This window comes from Miscanthus floridulus, chromosome 5 (genome assembly GCF_019320115.1).
Source record: "Miscanthus floridulus cultivar M001 chromosome 5, ASM1932011v1, whole genome shotgun sequence".
Lineage (NCBI taxonomy): Eukaryota > Viridiplantae > Streptophyta > Magnoliopsida > Poales > Poaceae > Miscanthus > Miscanthus floridulus.
Genome location: NC_089584.1, coordinates 18,171,899 through 18,191,003, shown reverse-complemented (window position 1 = coordinate 18,191,003; position 19,105 = coordinate 18,171,899). Strand labels below are relative to the sequence as shown.

Genomic DNA, 19,105 nt, shown 5'->3' with positions numbered 1-19,105 from the left:
TCGATGGGATAGATCGCCAAAGGTTTAGGAGGTGGACCTACCTACGGTACGTACGCAGGTGCACAGTTGGTCTGACAAAATGCATGCATGTACGCTTGCATCGACGCCTAGGGCCTGTTTGATACCGGCCGGAGGGCCTGGCCGAGCCCTGAGGTCGAATTTTTTATATTTTAGCTTTTTTTAGTTTCTCACAAATAGATTTCTGTTGAAAAGAATTCAGAAAATAAATCCTTAGCTTGATGCCATTGATACTGGCGCTGAAATAACACGTCTCAGCGCCAGCATCTCTGATGCCGAGCTCCTGAGCACGCTAGATGACATGACAGTGACCTCGGCGCCAGTCACTCTGGCGCCGAGCTCGGCGCCGTAGATCTTGACGTCGAGCTCGGCGCCAGAGTGACTGGCGCCGAGCTCACTGTCATTTAACCCCAGCCAACCACGACTAGGATTCCAGCACTCTGGCGTCGAGCTCACTGTCATTTAACCCCAGCCAACCACGACTAGAATTCCAGCTATGCAACCTAGAAACTAGATGGTAAGACAAACGAACACAGATAGCACATAGCACAGATCAGTGGTTGATCACAAGATATGTAACTAGGTACATGTAGCACATGGTTATACCTAGTATTTGCGGAGAACAAGAGGTGTACGACAGTAATGCATCAGATAATCACAAAGTTCATCACAGCGATTACATTCTGGTACTGTTGAGTTCAGATATACATGAATTCCCCACCCCTGACAGCATTTGCCGCACCCCTTCTATCTTCCTCCTCCTCCCTTTCACGCTCCTTCCTGCTCTCATACGCATGGTCATCCGTCCTCAGCTCATGCCGGCATATAGGGCAGGAGTTGTTCTCGTCCTAAATAAAACAAAAAATCACGGTTGGTAAGATACACTGATTGCAACAATGAAGCTCCTCCACTCCAAATCTACCTACTTATTTGAAGGGTTCACAAGAAGTTTACCAGCCATGGCTTCAGACAAGGAGGATGGAAGAGATGCTTGCAAGGAAGCTCCTGCATCTTGTCATCCACAACCAAGTTTTCGCGACAGACAGCACACTCCGTCTCACTACCCAATCTAGCAATGACTTCCTTGGTAACAGTAATGACAGGTAGATTGGCAACAACTTCCTTTGAAGCCGGGGGTGCTCTTGGTGGATGCTCAATGATTCCCTGGCATCAAAATGTAACTCGAGATCAGTATTTTCACGTCCTATTACAGTTTCAGCTACCTGAAGCAGACTTACATGGCAGAGTTAGAAAGTTGTACTTGACTACAAATTGTATAGCTAGATCCTTCCCACTACATGCAAGGTCTCAATAACAATGATAATAATAAATTTAAAGAGAATTATTTCCCCATCCATCAGAACATGATGAGATTACCTTTGCCATTGAGCAAATCAGTACTATCACTTGAGTGCAGTGCAAATTTGGTGTACAAGGGTAGTTTGTCATGAGATTGGACAAACTAAAGATCAGAAGCATATAATTGTGCACCCTTCTTTAGTTGGTTAAAAGACCTAGCAGTGTGCACTGACATGAGACCTAGCAATGTACTAAAGAAGTGGATTCTCATGAAATGATTATTAAGTATTCATGCACACCTGCAATGATTCTTCCAAAGCAGTTTCTAGATCCCTGTCGCCTGATATGGTTTCTAGGAGGTTCATTATAGCAGGTGTAATCTCCTCGGCTCCAGGCACTATTACATTGTTGTTCCCATCTTGATCTCCAGAGGATTCAGTTAGTATGCTCAATTCCCGCGTTAAATTCTAGGCAACAAGCCATGCTGGAGGTGGAGGTTCCTGTCCCACAGTAAGGTGCCCTTCAAAAAGAAATCTGCTGTCTGCGAAAGGCAACATCTTATTAACAAATAGATATTGACAGTGTCGGTGCAGAAAGTGACCAACTAGTAAATATTTGTAGTTTTGCTGTACGTTATGATCGGAGGTGGCCTAGCACTAAATGACACAGGATTTATACTGGTTCAGGCAACGTGCCCTACATCCAGTCGGGATCGGTCGGCGACTTTATTCCTGAGCCCAGGTGCTCAAAGTCTATAGTGGGGGTACAAATGAGAAGGAGGAAGAAGGGGGTGTACAAGAGGTTCGGTCGGCTCCGACCGGAAGGGTCGTGGTCGAAACTTGGCGGTCTTGTGGTTGGAAGTGTTGATGTCGATTTAGTGAGTCTAGGCTTGAAGAATTTGATCTCTCCTGGTTGGAGGGAGTGCATCCCCTTTTATAGATGAAGGGGATGGCTCTTACAGGTGAGAGGGGGAGAGTACAGATATTTCTAAGTCTTGCTGCCTACGGTGATGAAAATTGAATAATGGTTGAAGCCCCCCAATACTGTCGATGTCGCTGTAGGATGTCAGATGTGCACGGGAGGTCGAGCTATCTTTTTCAGGAAGGATGACGCCGGTACCTGCAGAATACTTCTGGATGCCTAGTGGCATGTGAGGAGCTATGCTATGTTCACCCGGTATGGTAAATCCTGGAGCCCATACCGCAATCGGTGTTCAGAGACACACGGAGGGGGCTTACCATATGAGAGTTTCTAGCGGATCCTACAATACTTTATGTCAGGGTGGGTGCAGAGCACTGCTTCGTGCAGGGTATGGTCCCTGGTATAGTGGTGTTGACTTGTGAGTCATGCCTTGCCTTTCTCCACACGCCTTCTGATTCTTTCTGATCGGGCATCCCCGGTTGGATGGTCCCTAGTCGGTTCTGGCGCGCCAGTCGGAGAATAGCGATGAGCAGGGTTTTCTATGAATCCTGGTCGGAGACACGGGGTCGGAGTCGGAGGCGGTCCTCGGATCAGGCTTTCCGAGTGGAGGCCATGTGGAGGCGGTCGAGGCCTGACGCTAGCGCTCCGATCGGAGAGGCCGTTCGGAGCCGGCCTGAGCCTGAGCTAGCGCTCCGGTCGGAGAGATGGGCCGAAGGCGGCCTGGGCCTGAAGCGAGTGCTCCGGTCTGTTGAGTTCAGACTCTTGGGCCGGTCCACAAGAAGAAAAGGCCATTTTTCTGGGCCGAGCCTTGGTGTGGAAGCCGGTCCCCGAGGGACCCCAGGTTAATGAACCCGACAGGAGCCCCCGAGCCCTTGGGCGATTCAGATAGAATCGTCTGGGGGATTTTTGTCTTGCCTGTGGGTGCGCGCGAGCGCACCCGTGGGTGTAGCCCCTGAGCCCCAGGCGGTTCGGGCCGAACCAGTTGGGGGTGTCGTCTCAGCAGGCGTGTATGCATGTTTTTTAGTTTGAGACGGAATTTTGTTTAACCATGGCATCGTTGTGCAGCCGAGGTGTTTTTAAGCACGGGGATTGGATTGAGATAGAACTTAATGATCCCGGCGTCGGTGCGCGCCGGGGATCGGACGAGGAAGTTTTTAGTTTTTGAAACAAGCCCTGGCGTCGGTGCGCGCCGTGAATGGAAATAACTTAGTTTTGGATGCAACAGAGTTCCATCTTTGCCGTTGTTGCGCGCCGTGGGATCGGGTAAGGTGGAGTCGCGAGTAGACCCAGGCGTCGGTGCTCGCCGTGGATCAAAAGAGTTAGTTTTAGTTAGTGAAGCCGTCTGAAGCCGTTATGCGAGTTAAGGAGTCACGGTCCCAAGCCGTACACGGATGTCGCCTATCCCGTCGACGTGAATTAAGGAGTCATGGACCCAAGCCGTAGCCGGATGTCGCCTATCCCGTCGACGCGATTTAAGGAGTCGCGGACCCAAGCCATAGCTGGATGTCGCCTATCCCGTCGACGCGAGTTTGGAGTCGCAGTCCCATGGCGTTTAAACCCCCGAGCCTTGTCGGGCCTTCGTGGGGGCTGTGAGTCGTTTTTGCGCTACCCCATCCAATTCCTCACAACCGGAGGGGCTGAGTTTCGTTGCCCGTCCTGATCGCTCGGGCTCAAAGACTAGCTCGGTGAGCTCGCTAACGGGTGTGATCGAGTAGAATCCGGGTCTGTCGTTCGTGATGGGGTCGGCATAGCCCTCTTGTGACATTCCACTACTCCTTTACCTACAGCCCGACAGATGCCTAGGTCATTCCATAGACCGACCCATGTGGCCTGACGGCCTCCCCTCGATGGAGATTCTGTGGGCTTGGCAAGAGGTTCAGGATCGAACGAGAAGGTTGAGATGACCCGGGTTGCCAAACCGGGCGAAGGCCGCATGGTGCTCATCTACGGTTTTCTCCCCTGGCTTTGTTTGGTTGCTCATGTCGAATGAGGTAAGCCACCGCTTCGTGGCGCAACACAGAGCGTTTTGGTGCATTTCGCTGCACGTGCGATGCTTAGTTCCCGAGCCCCCGGATGGTTCATGCCCTAACTGTCCGGGGGATTCAGGCGTATGAGATGAATGCGTGTATGGATGTATGAATGATTTGTAATGAAATAGAGGGGCTTTGATGGTGTTTTACCTTGAAGACTGGAACGACGGGGTTCGAAGAGCTCCAGTCAAAAACGCCCATCCGAGACATGTGCTTGTCAATCGTGGGTTAGCTCTCGTGTGAACAGTTTTGTATTTAATGAACACATGCTTACCTTGATGACCTGAGAGACGGGGTTCGAAGAGCTTTAGTCGGAAATGTCTGACCGGGACCCGTGCTCGTCATTCGAGACGGAGTCGGCATGGCCCACATGGGGCGCCCCTTGGCTTCCTACCTGTATCTCAGGTGCTTATCCTGAGTGAATCGATCGACTCAGGAGGCTAGTTGATCTCTCCTAGGTGACTCGATCGACTCAGGGAGGTCTGGTGGTCTCTTCTGGCGGAGATTCCTCGCTCTTCCTTCCTTCTTTCTCACCGAGAGTGCCTGTACGCTGCGACGGTTCCTTAGTGAGAGGAAGAGTGAGCGAGGGGGAGGACTTACGGATCCTTTTGCAAACCCGAAGCGTGATGTCGGATTGGAGGTGAATGTTGCCCCAGTCTTGGCCGAGCCGGATGCCGCGTCGTCGGGAAGTGAACAGCTCGAGCCTTCGTCGGTTGCACCATCGTCGGATGTCGCCGGGTCGGCCCAGTAGCATGTAAAAATATAATAGTAGTTAGCAAATGTAGGAAGTTTTAAGTTTGTGGGGAAGCCCCCATGTAAGAGGTTTCGTGGTGTGTTTTAATGACTGTAATTGGTTTTTGTTCTTGTGATGGAGTCGCTCCATTCGGGAAAGCTTGTTCCCTTTCGTTCCTTAGTTTTCCCTTAGCATAATTTTGTTTTAAATTTCTTTCTATCTCATACCTGCCTGTTTGTTCCGTAGGTCACAACTTTGCGAGCCTGGGGCATGGCCCGCGAGCCTTGACCGGTCGTAGCCATAGGAAAAGGCGGGGTGCGATCAGTCGGAATGTTCTAAAGCAAAGTTACATAAGGTAAAACAAAAGAATGAACCACCCTTCTGTTAGGGTAGGAATGAGTTTCTTTATACAAAAGCAAAAGAGTACTTAAGGTAAAAAGCAACAAAGGGGTAGTAGAGCCCCGTGGTGGAGCCCCCGAGTGCTCTGAACCGAACAGTGTTCGGGTCGGGGTGCTCTTGTAGGAGCATTCGCTAAGTAAGGTAAGATTGAAACTTAGGAAAAGAAGAAAAGACATAGCTGTTCCAAGGTCCATGGAGAGGGCGTCGCCGTCGTTGTCGTCCTTCAGTCGGTGCTTCCCCGTCTTCTTCCTCCTTTAGCCTGCCAGCCTACCTCAGCAGGCGCTTGAGGAGCTGGCAGTCCTTGTAGAGATGGTTGACGGGATAGTTGTGGTTGGTGCACGGGCTCTCCATGAGCTCGTGAAAGTGGCCCAGAGGGTCTTGCCGGGGCTGAGTGCCCGCGTAATCTGCCGCGGCGGCCAACACGGAGTTGGCCGATTGGCGGCGATCCTTTCTGTTCTTTTTTCCCCTCTGCATGGAGGGGCCCTTGTCTTGATCCTAGCACCTGGCCTTACCTTTGTCGTGGCCCCCGTTGAAGCGTGGCGGAAAAGGGGCTTGCTGGGGGTGTTGGACAAAGGTCCGTGGTTCCAGGCTGTCAGGGCTGGGACTTCGGTTGACGCTGCGCGCATCTTGGTTCGGTCCGAGCTGCACGTAGATGGGCGGTCGGCATGGGGCGGTCGTCGAGTCAAGACGAGAAGCGGTTGCGGCTTCTTGTGCCGCAATCGGTGGTTGTGGCGATGATAGGGTGTAGTGCCCTGTCTGCTACGTCCCTGTTCCCCGGATGGGGAGCAAGGTCGTGGGTTGGCGTCGCGATACGGAGCACTCCGCTTGCTGAATGGCGGCGGTCTCCAATAGTGCCCGGAGGTTCTGGTGGATTGCTCATCCACGAGGGTCGTTCGGCTCGGGCAGGTCACGCAGGAGCATTGCCGCGGTGGCAACGTTCTGACTGGCCTAAGCAAACTGTGGGGGTTGGTCCCCCGAACCGAGGCATTGCACTGGAGCTGATGGGCGCGACCCCAAGCGCCGCTCGCCGGTCTATGCGCACGGGGCGCAGTATGGTGCGCCGAGCGCGTTGGTGCAGTTGGTGGCTGATGCGGCCACTATCGTCGTAGATCCTCCCTATGCTCACGTGTGAGCTCAGGGGTCCCCGCCTAGGGGCCCGGCGGGACGTGGGTCTGAAAGGACTCCATTACCCCAAGCGGCCGTTCCGGTGCGTCCGCCGCAGCGTACTCCTAGGACCGACGGTGGCTAGGCGCCACATCGCCGATGCTGGAGCCATCACTCCCGACGTCGTCATCCATGATGTCGAGGAAATAGGTGGGAGCATAGCTCGCCATCCCCACAAACTCAGATGTGAGAGGGTGCGGTGCCAGCGCCTTTTGGAGTCCCCGGGCGTGTGCGTCCACGGAAGACGCAAGGCCATAGGGGGAACCGGCCGTATGGCGGCTGCAATGGGGACAACGATAACCCACTGGGTATTTGGCGGAAGATAGAGCGCAATAAGTAAATAACAGCATGTATATTACTCACAGCGGGGTTTGAGCAGAGAGTTTGCTCGGAATGAAGCGCAGATGCCGTGCCGTTGAAGTCGCATGTCCCGGAGTCGATGGAGGACGTCCCTCCGATGGGTGCTGGGTTGTGAGCCTCCTCGTGGAGGTGAAGTACGCCGAGCCAATCGACGATGAAGTCTAGGCTCCCAAAGCGGAAGACCTAGAATGGCTTGAAGATGGGTGGAACCCGCATACCGACGGGCGAGAGTGCGGGGAACTCCAGCGATCCGAAGCGAATCGTATCGCCCGAGCCCGCCATGGTGGGAGTGGCGGAAAATGGGCCATCCGATGACCAAGAGTGTTGAACGTACAACGTCTTCCCCACGGACAGCGCCAACTGTCGGTGCAGAAAGTGACCAACTAGTAAATATTTGTAGTTTTGTTGTACGTTATGATCGGGAGGTGGCCTAGCACTCAATGACACAAGATTTATACTAGTTCAGGCAACGTGCCCTATGTCCAGTCGGGGTCGGTCGGCGACTTTATTCCTGAGCCCAGGTGCTCAAAGTCTGTAGTGGGGGTACAAACGAGGAGGAAGAAGGGGGTGTACAAGAGGTTCGGTCGGCTCCGACCAGAAGGGTCGCGGTCGGAACTTCGCGGTCCTGTGGTTGGGAGTGTTGATGTCGATCTAGTGAGTCTGGGCTTGAAGAAGTTGATCTCTCCTGGTTGGAGGGAGAGCATCCCCTTTTATAGATGAAGGGGATGGCTCTTACAGGTGAGAGGGGGAGGATACAGATATTTCTAAGTCTTGCTGCCTACGGTGATGAAAACTGGATAATGGTTGAAGCCCCCCAATACTGTCGATGTCGCTGTAGGATGTCAGATGTGCACGTGAGGTCGAGCTATCTTCTTCCAGAAGGATGACGCCGGTACCTGCAGAATACTTTTGGATGCCTAGTGGCATGTGATGAGCTGTGCTATGTTCACCCGGTATGGCAAATCCTGGAGCCCATACCACAATCGGTGTCCAGAGACACGCGGAGGGGGCTTACCATATGGGAGTTTCTAGCGGCCCCTATAATACTTTGTGTCAGGGTGGCTGCAGAGCACTACTTCATGCAGGGTATGGTCCCTGGTACAGTGGTGTTGACTTGTGAGCCATGCCTCCACACGCCTTCTGGTTCTTTCCGAGCGAGCGTCCCCGGTCGGATGGTCCCTAGTCGGTTCTAGCGCGCCAGTCGGAGAATAGTGATGCGCAGGGTTTTCTACGAATCCCGGTCAGAGACACGGGGTCGGAGTCGGAGGCGGTCCTCGGATCAGGCTTTCCGAGTGGAGGTCGTGCGGAGGCGGCCGGGGCCTGACGCTAGCGCTCCGATCGGAGAGGCCGTTCGGAGCCGGCCTGAGCCTGAGCTAGCGCTCCGGTCGGAGAGACGGGCCGAAGGTGGCCTGGGCCTGAAGCGAGTGCTCCGGTCTGTTGAGTTCAGACTCTTGGGCCGGTCCAAAAGAAGAAAATGTCGTTCTTCTGGGCCGAGCCTTGGCGTGGAAGCTGGTCCCTAAGGGACCCCGGGTTAATGAACCCGACAGATAGGTAATTCTTTTGAGGAGATATAGCTATGTTAAGTGCATAACAAAAATAGACCCACATTTGTTTTGTTTTTACATATGCTCAACTTGATAAACCCAACAAATGTAAACTCAACATATGTCATCTAATTAAATGGTCGTAAATGGTTGGCATTTGATGTAGTTCTTACAACATTACCACGAGATCACTCATTTCATACAGGGTTCCACATGTATTATCTTATCATCTAGTTTCTAGGCTGCATAGCTGGAATCCTAGTCGTGGTTTCTAGGCTGCATAAATGGCAGTGAGCTCAGCGTCAGTCCCTCTGGCACCGAGCTCGGCGCCGAGCTCACTGCCATGTCATCTACCCTGCCCAGGAGCTCGGCGCCAGAGACGCTGGCACCGAGACGTGTTAGCTCGGCGCCAGCACCAATGGCGCCGAGCTAAGGGTCTATTTTCTGAATTCTTTCCGCCAAGGGTCCATTTATGAGAAACTAAAAAAAGACTAAAATGTAAAAAATTCAGGCCATGGGGCTGCAACTCCCCTGTTTGATGTTCTGGGCTCACCATTGGGCCAGGCCAGGCGCGTGCAAAACCTTGTCTCTCTCATGGCTCCGGGGAAACGAACTCAACCTCCGTTTTTTCGTGGCCTGGCTGGATGAAGCGCCGAAGCACAGGTTCGCGTCACCTCCGAGTCCCGTCTCTCTCACCCACCGGTCCCTTCTTCTCCTTTGTCGTTGCCTCGAGCCACCGTTGCTGCTCTGGCTGTACGCGCGGTGCCGCCGCCGCCACGCTGAGCCGGCCGCGCGCGCGTGGTGCCGTAGCCGCCGCGCCACCGACGACGGCCAGGAGCCCTGCTGCCCCTCTGCGGCCGTAGCCGCCGCGCCACCGACGCCACGCTGAGACGGCCGCGCGAGCGTGACGGCGCCCCGGCCGCCCGGCGCCTAGCCAACGCGAGGCCTAGGCGAGCTGGGCTGCGAGCGTGCGTCGGGGTAGACGGGGCCACGCGCGGCGACGCGGTCTGAGCAGAGCAGGGCGACGGGCAGATGGTCGCCGGCCGATGCCGGCCATGCTGGGGGTGTCGCCCGTGACAAGGTGAGGCTGAGGGGCTTCGTGGTGTTTCCGCGGACGGCAAGGTGACGCCATGGCGGAGTGGTACGACGCAGAACGGCGGATGGCAGCAATGGCGTGCACGGTGGCGGGGTCGACCGGGCCGCCGACGGTGCTTCCGTGCGTGCAAGGTTGCGCGCCGGCAGTGCGGCGGCGACGCGAGCAACGCCATCGTCAGGTGGTGCTGGTCCTGCTCGTGCTCGTGCTCCTGCTCCTGCTCCTGCTCCTGCTCCTGCTCCTCGCCGCCGCCCAGGTGGCCCAGTAGGCGCCTAGCAAGTGTTCGGTGAAATGCCAACAAGAGGAAGAGGGGGAGTTGGGGGGTGTAACGCCACCGTGTTCCGCATGCGAGGTGATTTTATCCATGTGTACATCGTATCAAAGACAAGGGAGGTTGTACCATGAGAGCCGAGCCTAAGCTGGCCACAGCCAGGCCAGCCGGCCATCGGTTCAAAGAAAGAAAGCGCGACGGCATCGGACGCTTCTGTGTACTCGTAGTGTACGAGTAGTAGTTTATTTGTGCAGTACGCGGCCAGCTGGTACCACGAGGACGTCAGAGGCCGTAACTGGCGTACGTAAACCATTTTACACTTGGCTGATCGCACCCGTATATATATAGTATATACGTACGTACGTTTCGTGCTTTTACTTGGCAGCAGTGAGCAGTGTTCCATGGATGGATACAGGGATGCGGCGACTAAAGTTTAAAAGGTGTAATATTGGATGTGCGTATGAGGTATTCGAATACTGATAAAAAAAATAAATTATAAGTTTCGTTAGTACTACGCGAGACGAATTTATTAAGCTTAATTAATCCATCATTAGCACATAGTTACTGTAGCACCACATTGTTAAATTATCAACTAATTAGGCATAAAAAATCGTCTCCTAAATTAATCCCAGTTTGTTTATTTAGTTTCATAATTAATTTATATTTAATATTCTATACATGTATATTCGATGGACAGCGACTAAAATCTAAATTCGCTCGGAGTCGGACAGTACATGGTACAGTAACACCGATGCATGGTGACTGATCGATCGATCCATCGTTTTCTACGTAGCTGTTTGCTGACACGACGCGTGCAAGGCTGTTGTCCTCTCGATCATGATCTGGCTGAGCGCTCTGGTGAATCTGGCAGCCAGAGACCAGAAGCTCATCTTGTTGCATCTGTGTACTACAACTGCACCATCACGGGCACCGATGAATCCCGCCAGCCAAAGTCGGCATGCATGCAGATGCAGTCAGCAACCAAACCATTTTTAACCAGATTTTTCATACCACAGCAACCTGAATTGTCCGCTTTTTTTTTTTTTTGGGAACGCCCATCGGCCACTTTTTTTTATCAGAACAGTTATTGATTCATCAGAATAGTTATATCGTTCATCAAATACTCAAGAAGAAAACTAAAGGTTCATTGACCCAAATACATGATTGTTTACTAGTGAAACATCTCCTAGCTATTTCATGAGCAACCCGATTGACATCCCTAGGCATGATGTTCAGTATCATGAGCCATACAATGTTTCAGAATTCAGATCCAACATTTTTTGTACGCTCAAAATAATAGAGCCCGATTACTCCAAATACAGGACGTACCAACCAGAACAGATGTAGATTCAAATCATTCAAAACTGATAAAGTTTGTGGTACAAACTATAAAAATGTGAACCATGACTGAGATGTGCAGATTCTAGCGGAGCTAGATACCTCAAACAAAACGCCTGTGAGAATTAGAAGTTCACCTTCAGCATATAGCCTCTAATAAAATGACCCTGCAAGTAAAATCAAACTGGAGGGAGAAGAAACTCAGCGTAAAAACTTCGACCGTTGGTGAAATAACTATACATACAGGGATGCACCACAAGGACTCCACGTTAAGAATTATTATTCCATAATACACCTGTGGAAAATTTCCATGTGTAATAAAAATGAAATAAGTTGACAACAGAGGCCCATCGATAGCCCAACACGAGAAAGCAGCGGACATGATTAGTCGTAGTTGGGCTACCAAATGTACAATCCTGTGAATGCAACTTCCAAGCAGAACAATCAAAGTCATCATAATAAACAATATACATTTGTGTGGTGCAGCTGTGCATGGGTGTGCGTCCGCGCGGGGTGTATCAGCCCTCCTCGCCGAACTCCTTTGTGAACCTCTCATGCACCTCCAGGTCCTTCTTGCTAACTGTCGGCCTCTGCCTCGACAGGACCTTCTCAAAATCCGTCCTTGAGATAGGTGGCGGAAGAATCTACATTAAAAAAAAGAGACCTTTACCTTTGCAATTCAACTGGGAGGGCCTCTCTTAACACTGCAATGGAAGAATCGGCATCTTTTGTTACCTTTGCAGCAAGGCCTTTGGATGCAAGCTCCTGCATGGTGGTCTGTACAGCGCCCGGTTGCTTTGGTCCACATGGCATCCACATGTCACCGTCCGCCTTGAAGAAAAACATGGCATCCTGTGTTTTGCGCACAGGTTCAAATAACACATCCTTAACCTGTTAAAGAAACAAGTATCAGATTCCATTGCATAGTACGGATACATGAGACTAGTAATGACAGATACAAAAGTTCAAAATTACTTACACAAACAGCAATATCAGAACCAGAAAACCCATCTGTTCGACGGGCCAAGCTCTCGAAATCACTTTCAGTTAAGCTGTGTGGTGTATCCCCGAGATGGACCTGTACAAATTGAAGGTTCCAAAATGTTATCCAACGACTGTCACCATGGAACAGGACAAATTTAATTATGTTGCAATGGACAACTGTCTGCTAACCTTAAACATATGCTGCCTTGCTTTCAAGTCAGGTAGCGGAATGTAGATACGCTTGTCAAATCTTCGCCGCACAGCCTGCAACAATGAACATGTCAACGAACAAAACAGTGTTTCACAAGATAATAGGGACTTTCCTCTTCTTTTTCGCAAAGCTGTATACAGTGCAGAATTGTATTCAGCAAGTTTTTTTTTTAACCTGGTCCAGAGCATATGGCGTATTCGTGGCAGCAAGAACGAGAACTTTATCATCATTATGACCAACACCCTGAAAATCAGGTACGGAAAAAATGACCATGTCAATTTAACATAAAAAAAGGCCTAGAACGCAGTTCTGAGATTACGAAAACAAATCATCTAAACAAACAGAAGCAGAATCTTCAGACCATTTCAGTTCTACTTTTCTGTTACATGTAAAAACCTTGCTACGTCAGAAGGCTATCAAATTCACTCGTATTTATGGTGGCCACATAATGTACTAATAACAGCAAAACGTTGGGAGTTCCATCAGGTAGATTGTACACAATCACTGGATACATGATCAGAATTTTCTGAGTTAAAAATTCGACATAGTATAGCAACGACTTCTACAAATACTAGAATCAATTTTAAAACATAGTGTAGCATTCAAGCTTGAAGGGCGGGCCTGGTGCAAGCGGTAGTCTTACCACCTTCGCCTGTGACCGGAAGGTCCCAGGTTCGAGTCGCGGTCTCCTCGCATTGCACAGGTGAGGGTAAGGCTTGCCACTGACACCCTTCCCTTGACCCCGCACAGAGCGGGAGCTCTCTACACTGGGTACGCCCTTTTTTTTAGTGTAACATTCAAGCTAATTACGTGAGTTCAAATCTGGGCAGAACATAAACTAGCTTAGATACATTTCAAGGGTGATTTTGGATCCAGATGACAGTATCAGAATCATTTGCACTGACTAGCCAATTCTCCACGACCCAATAGCTTGGTAACATATCTCTGGGGCTAACAACTTGGCCAAAAGAAAAACAAAAGAGAATTTCAAATTTCTTCTTTCCTTTTGATTTTATTATTCCTCCGCGTATCAGTAAAGGTAAATAACATCACTGATCACTCATAACTCTGGACACTAGCATTCGATTGCACATTATCACAATTCTAGGAATAACAGCTCCAATCCTTCGCCAAACAAGAAAGTTTAAATACAGGCCCCCCAGGACTGGCCAGTTGCTTGCAAAAACAATTTTTATCCCTCTTTTGTCTAAATTCACAGCATTTCACATTCTCCATGTCCGCAATTTTAGCACCATACCCATCGTAAGCATGGTTTCAAAGGTGACTAGGCACAGGCGAGAGCTGGAATCGCCTGGACGCCTAGGCAACAAGGAGCCACTGTTCGCCAAGGTGAGCCGGGTACACCTAGAGGCCTAGGCGACACTTTGAAACTGGGATCCTAAGCAGAACGTATCCAGCTAAGCAAATGCCGCACGGAAACAGTTTGCAACATTAAGACCTCACCTGCATTTGTACAAGAAGTTCAGTCTTGATTCTCCTAGATGCTTCACTTTCATTGCCTTCTCCACGTTGACCACATAAAGAATCAATTTCATCAATGAAGATAATGGAAGGGGCATTTTCACGAGCCATTTGGAAAAGATTCGCAACTAATTTCTCACTTTCACCCATCCATTTTGAAACCAGATCTGAAGAAGATATACTGCAGTAAAGCAATGGCGTAAAATTATGATACGGCATGAAAAACTAATTGTAGCAGATATCAGTATTGCTTTACTGCAGTAAAAAAATGCAAGTTTGGTCAAACTTATATATACATGCAATGTGGCCTTAGCAGTTCAAGCAGACATATATATACATTCAAGGTCCAAGGTAGCCTTGTAGCATGTAAAGTTACTCATTGTATGTTATTCTCTTTTGAACCCACACTCATTTGCACAAGAGAGACGCCTGGAAGGCAAAATTAAATCCTGGGAGAATACAGGTTATTGAAATTCAAGTTGTTTGCATGACCTGGCTAAAGATAACTCTAGGAAAGTTAAGCTACATATCTGCAGTGTGATTAAGTCAAAATTTGGTACTTGGTTTACTATTGTGGAATAGATGAGACAAACATCGATTGGCACATATAGTCACATACATAATTGGCCAATTAGCTGTTATAGGACTATAGCTCATGAATATTCCACTTGCTTTTCAGTAAATTCGAATGTGTCTGTAAGATACTGCCTTTATTTCAAATATGACATAATTTTTCCCTGAACTTCTACCAAATATAAGGTGACACTCTTTTCTCATTTGTTCCCCCCTTCTTCTCCAGGTACATTAGTGATCATTCATAGTAACTACACAACTATTACCCAAGGTATTAACACCAGGGACATATAGTCGTTTACCTCTATCCTTCTATCGAACCAGCTTTATACCTGTGTTGCATCAAAAATCGTCTTATACAAAAAAAAATGCTGGGGAACAAAATCAGTTTTCAGTCTGTTAACAAACTAAGGGCCTGTTTGGATACACATGGCTAGTTACTAGTTGGGGTTAAAAATTAGCCTAGATTAGCTATGATTCGATAGCTAGTTGGCTAACATTAAGTTGAAGACTTGGCTAAAAAATCAGCCCACCTATTAGCTCTCCTGTTTGGATGCACTAGAGCTAATTTTGGCCAATTTTTAGATAGCTAGTAATTAGCCATTGTATCCAAACAGGCCCTAATGAATATCTATGGCGACGGTAAATACTAAGAATATTTGTTCCTTATAAAATATGAGCAACAAATGGGAACTCCACATTAACCATATGCTCGAAAAGTGTAAGCTCTCTTCAATTTTGGGATCCTGATGGATTACATGGAGGGTGTAGGCTATATATAATTAAAATATATAAGCTACTGTTGTAGGGCACACCTTTCAAGCGACAACTTTCCTAGTTTTGCAAAAGTTATTCGATTTGAGCTAAAAGCTCTCTCGCCTGCATCAAGCATCAGCATGCAATTTTCAGGAAGCAGGCATTTTGTTCAAATAGTCTTAATATGTACGGGTTAATTCAATAACATGGCAACAATTGTCTCATAACAATATCTGAATCCATAACATAGCTGAGATAGGTCAATTTATTTAACAACACATTAGTGTCTATAAATGTCACATGTGCAAAGTGCACTCACAACAGTCTTAACAGATGAGAGTTCGAGCAAAAAAATATTCACATTTCATGAAGTATAGATCTTCAAATTGGCTGTAGATGATATTAAAAAAAACACTTCAAAAAGGCATGTTGGCATTTTTGTTAACTTTTTGATACCCCCAAAATAAAATTTGATGGAGCTGCATGATCATGTGTTCTTGTTTGCAGATTAAACACTTCATACTTTGACAGTTTTACTCATACGGTGAAAAAAATCTACAGTTGCACCACGAACCGTAAGTAAGATGCATTATCCTCTGTAATGGAGCTAATAGAAAAGCAGGAAACTGTACCATTAACACAAAAGATGTACAAAAATCAATGAAAGTTTCGATGCAAACTACATCCCTATGCCAGTCTATTGCATTGTAGAACAAGTTTCAATAAAAAAGGATTGGTACCCAATTCCTTTCAGGTGAAATAGTTCTTTTTTATGAATAGCCCATACAAATCCATCACACCCTTCCATAGAAATCAAAAGTTTGTGTAGTTCATGTGAGGAATGGTGTGTACTGTTCTCAAACAAAATAATCTATCCCCTGAAACCAAGAAAAAGTGTGATGCTACAAATGAAGAGTCATGTGATGACTCTAGGTACTAAACAAATGTGTCAGGGATGCAGGATGCCTAAAAATTCTTAATTTGGCAGACCGCAGACACTCTACTAGGCATACAACTAGTAGCGCCGAGGCAAAAGTTGAAAGACCAATCAGAGTTCAAGAGTGGTCGAGATTTTGTTGTCACTAATAGGTGAATAGATAAGATAGATATAGTACGAACCCAGTCATATGACAGTCAAAGGAAGCATAGCAAGATATGCACCAAAAGCCTATAACAGTTTTAATTTTAAACTCCAAGCATAAAAAAAACTTATCTCTAAAAGAGCAAGTAAAGGGAACTGGCGCCATGATGAATATACGATTATCTACCTGAAAAACGTTGAATCAGCCTCGGTTGCGACGGCTTTTGCCAAATAAGACTTTCCTGTTCCAGGGGGCCCATACAAAAGAAACGCCCTCCAAGGCTTCCGCTTGCCTAAGGGATAGCATTCTTCATTAGTACATACTAGTTGACAACACGAAGATATCTACACTTCAAATGAGTTCAGACATATGATATTTTTTCCATCAATTATGTACTTATATAAACAAGGACGCACTAGTTAACATTAACTGAGAGAAACAAAAAACGAAGAAATGCTTTGGTGATTAAAGCAAAAAAAATGCACAAAAGCCAAAATGACACACAAGCGAACAAACCGTTCAAAGTTGAAACTAAATTTTTATCAGGTCAAACAATTCTAGATTTGAATCAAAGTAGCCAGGCATAATCTTTGATACACAACTAGCAGAATAACAGGAATGCATATATTCTCAAAAATAAAATATTTGATTCCTTTTGAATTTTGAATTGAACGAACTTTCCGTTCACACTTTTAACATGAAAATGGAGTTGTGGTTTTACTCCTAATTGATATTGATATTATGTGTAGGTTATTTAACATTTAGCGATGCTCTAGAGGAAGATTGAGCAACCAAAAAAATCATGTAAGGAAATGGTCTTGTCCAACAACATAAATTATCATCTAAAAATGAAAACCGGAAAATCATAGCACCAGTTATCAATCAATCAAATATTCAATAATCTCTATCGACAGCAAACAACGTTATTCATTCACTACCTAACAGTAACAATGGATAGTTGGATCAACCCTAGCTCACCCCATCCAGTTTAATAAGTATAAAGATCTGCAAAGCCTTGGCGACCTCATAACGATTGCAATCACCAAACCTTTATCAGGATCAAAGATAAAAGGGAAAAAAAAAAGATAACGCTTTTAGGAACCGTCGCTCACCCGTGAAGAACTGCGGGAACTTGACCGGCAATATGACGGCCTCCTGCAGCGCCTGCTTGGCGCTCTCGAGGCCGGCAACGTCGTTCCACTTGACGTTGGGCTTCTCGGTGATGATGGCGGAGTTGAGCCCCGCCCTCAGCTTGGACTGCTCGGAGTCATCCCCTCCGTTGCCCCCGTCGCCGTCCTTGCCCTTGGTCTTCGGCCGCGTGGCTACGGCTGCGTCGCCGCCGTTGGCCCCCTGCCCCGCGCCGCCCTCATCGAGGACCGCCCGGATCTCCTCGGCGCGGCGGAGGTACTCGTTGAACTTGGCGGTGATGGCATCCTTGATCTTGGGGTTCTTCTCGTACTTGAGGTGGGTCTTGAAGTACTCGAGCGCGTTCATGTAGAGAGGGAACGCCTTGACGTAGTTGCCGGCATTGTCCTCCTGGACCGCCTGCTTCACGTACTCGATCGCCTGCTCCTTGAAGTTGCTATACATCGGGGTAGGCCCAGAGGCGCCGTCTCTGCGGCGGGCACCCGCGGATCGGAGGGGGGGTCGGCCGGATTGGGCACCGCGGCGGCTGATTCGGGAGGGGAGCGGAGGGGCGGCGGTCGGTTGCTTGGTGCTGGGGTTTGACGCGGTGAGGAGAAGACGGGATGCGCAGGAGGAAAGGGGAACGAAGACGAGACGTGGAGGGAGAGGAAAGGAAAAGATGGGAAGGGAAAGCGTGTTTTGGTTGCGATTTTTTTTTTGTTATTGGGCTAGTTACGAAGGAAAGAGAAAGCTGTTGACGATTTTGAGCTCGATAAGGGTCTATTGGACATTTAAAGTGATGTTTTTTACCGACGGAACATTCACTTTCAAGCATTTTACCTAGAAGACACTCTGGTTCGATGAAATTAGGCTATAGGATACCGTGGACCTGGTTGCAGCTGGTTGAGGAGAGAGAATAGCGGTGAAATAACATTCTTGCCCCTGCGATGGAGGAGCATGTCCCTGAATGAACACCCACCGCGTGGGACCCTGCGCGTCGCCGACGACGCGGATCGACGAGGAGGACGGCGACGTGGAGGAAGACGAGGGCGAGCGGGAGGAGGCGGTGACCGGTCGCGCGGCCTCCCCATGCGTCCCCCCGGTCGCATCGGCGGCGGGGCCGAGGCCGAGATCTAGGCGCCGGGACTGAGCGCATTGATTAGCTTGAGCCGCAGCGACGCGCTGCGGAGCGGGGACATGGACTGCGTGCGGCGGTGCACGGACGGTCGGACGCACTCCGAGGCGTGAGGTGTACGCCTCCCTCTCCGCTATTAGGCCTAGCCCAAGTGCCTCCTTGGCTTGGCCCAGGCCGCAGCAGAGCACGCACACGTCCGCGCTGCGTCCGCTGCGTAGGCTCCGCATCACCACTACCGTGCCTAGGCACGAGGAGCACGCCGTCGAAGATATTTTCGACAAACCAGCCTCTGTCCGCTGTTCGTCTTCCGCGCTGCTCTTATCCCTTCCGAGAAACCCGTCGTCCAGCTCACGCTCACTCTCATCCTCTCCATCGACGCTCGTCGGAGATATTTTCCGCGGTACTGACCTTCTCTGGCTATAAAAGGCTGGTCATGGTCGCTGCCGAGGCCAAGCATAGGAGCGCCGTGCCTCGCCTCCGTCGGAGCACCTCGAGCTGAGGCCATGGTTGCCGAAGCTCGAAGCCGTCGGAGCGTCGCGTCCTCCGCCGCTGAGCCGCTCCACCCTTGCTCTTCTCGTCTCGCCTTG

General features: G+C 49.2%; 1 protein-coding gene and 1 pseudogene across 1 annotated transcript; both read right to left on the bottom strand.

Annotated features, from left to right (window-relative positions):
• Positions 1-716: 716 nt before the first annotated feature.
• Positions 717-7,206, bottom strand: LOC136454346 (E3 ubiquitin-protein ligase AIP2-like; annotated as a pseudogene).
• Positions 7,207-11,371: 4,165 nt separating this feature from the next.
• LOC136449609 (protein SUPPRESSOR OF K(+) TRANSPORT GROWTH DEFECT 1-like) lies at positions 11,372-18,073 on the bottom strand. The gene is made up of 8 exons (XM_066449711.1): positions 17,371-18,073; positions 16,445-16,550; positions 13,830-14,028; positions 12,540-12,608; positions 12,344-12,418; positions 12,150-12,248; positions 11,906-12,061; positions 11,372-11,814 (listed from the first exon to the last, which is right to left on the bottom strand). Exons 1-8 carry the CDS (start codon positions 17,846-17,848, stop codon positions 11,689-11,691), a joined length of 1,308 nt encoding a protein of 435 aa, XP_066305808.1. The 5' UTR covers positions 17,849-18,073; the 3' UTR covers positions 11,372-11,688.
• Between the last annotated feature and the right edge of the window lie 1,032 nt (positions 18,074-19,105).

What these genes read in the sequence shown, in the direction of transcription:
- LOC136449609 (XM_066449711.1), bottom strand. Translation starts at nt 17,848, where the DNA reads ATGTATAGCAACTTCAAGGAGCAGGCGATCGAGTACGTGAAGCAGGCG. An exon ending in AACTTCTTGTACAAATGCAG is followed by an intron (nt 12,609 to 13,829) that starts GTGAGGTCTTAA and finishes CCTGATTTTCAG; the next exon opens with GGTGTTGGTCATAATGATGA. An exon ending in CCAAAGGCCTTGCTGCAAAG is followed by an intron (nt 11,815 to 11,905) that starts GTAACAAAAGAT and finishes TTTTTAATGTAG; the next exon opens with ATTCTTCCGCCACCTATCTC.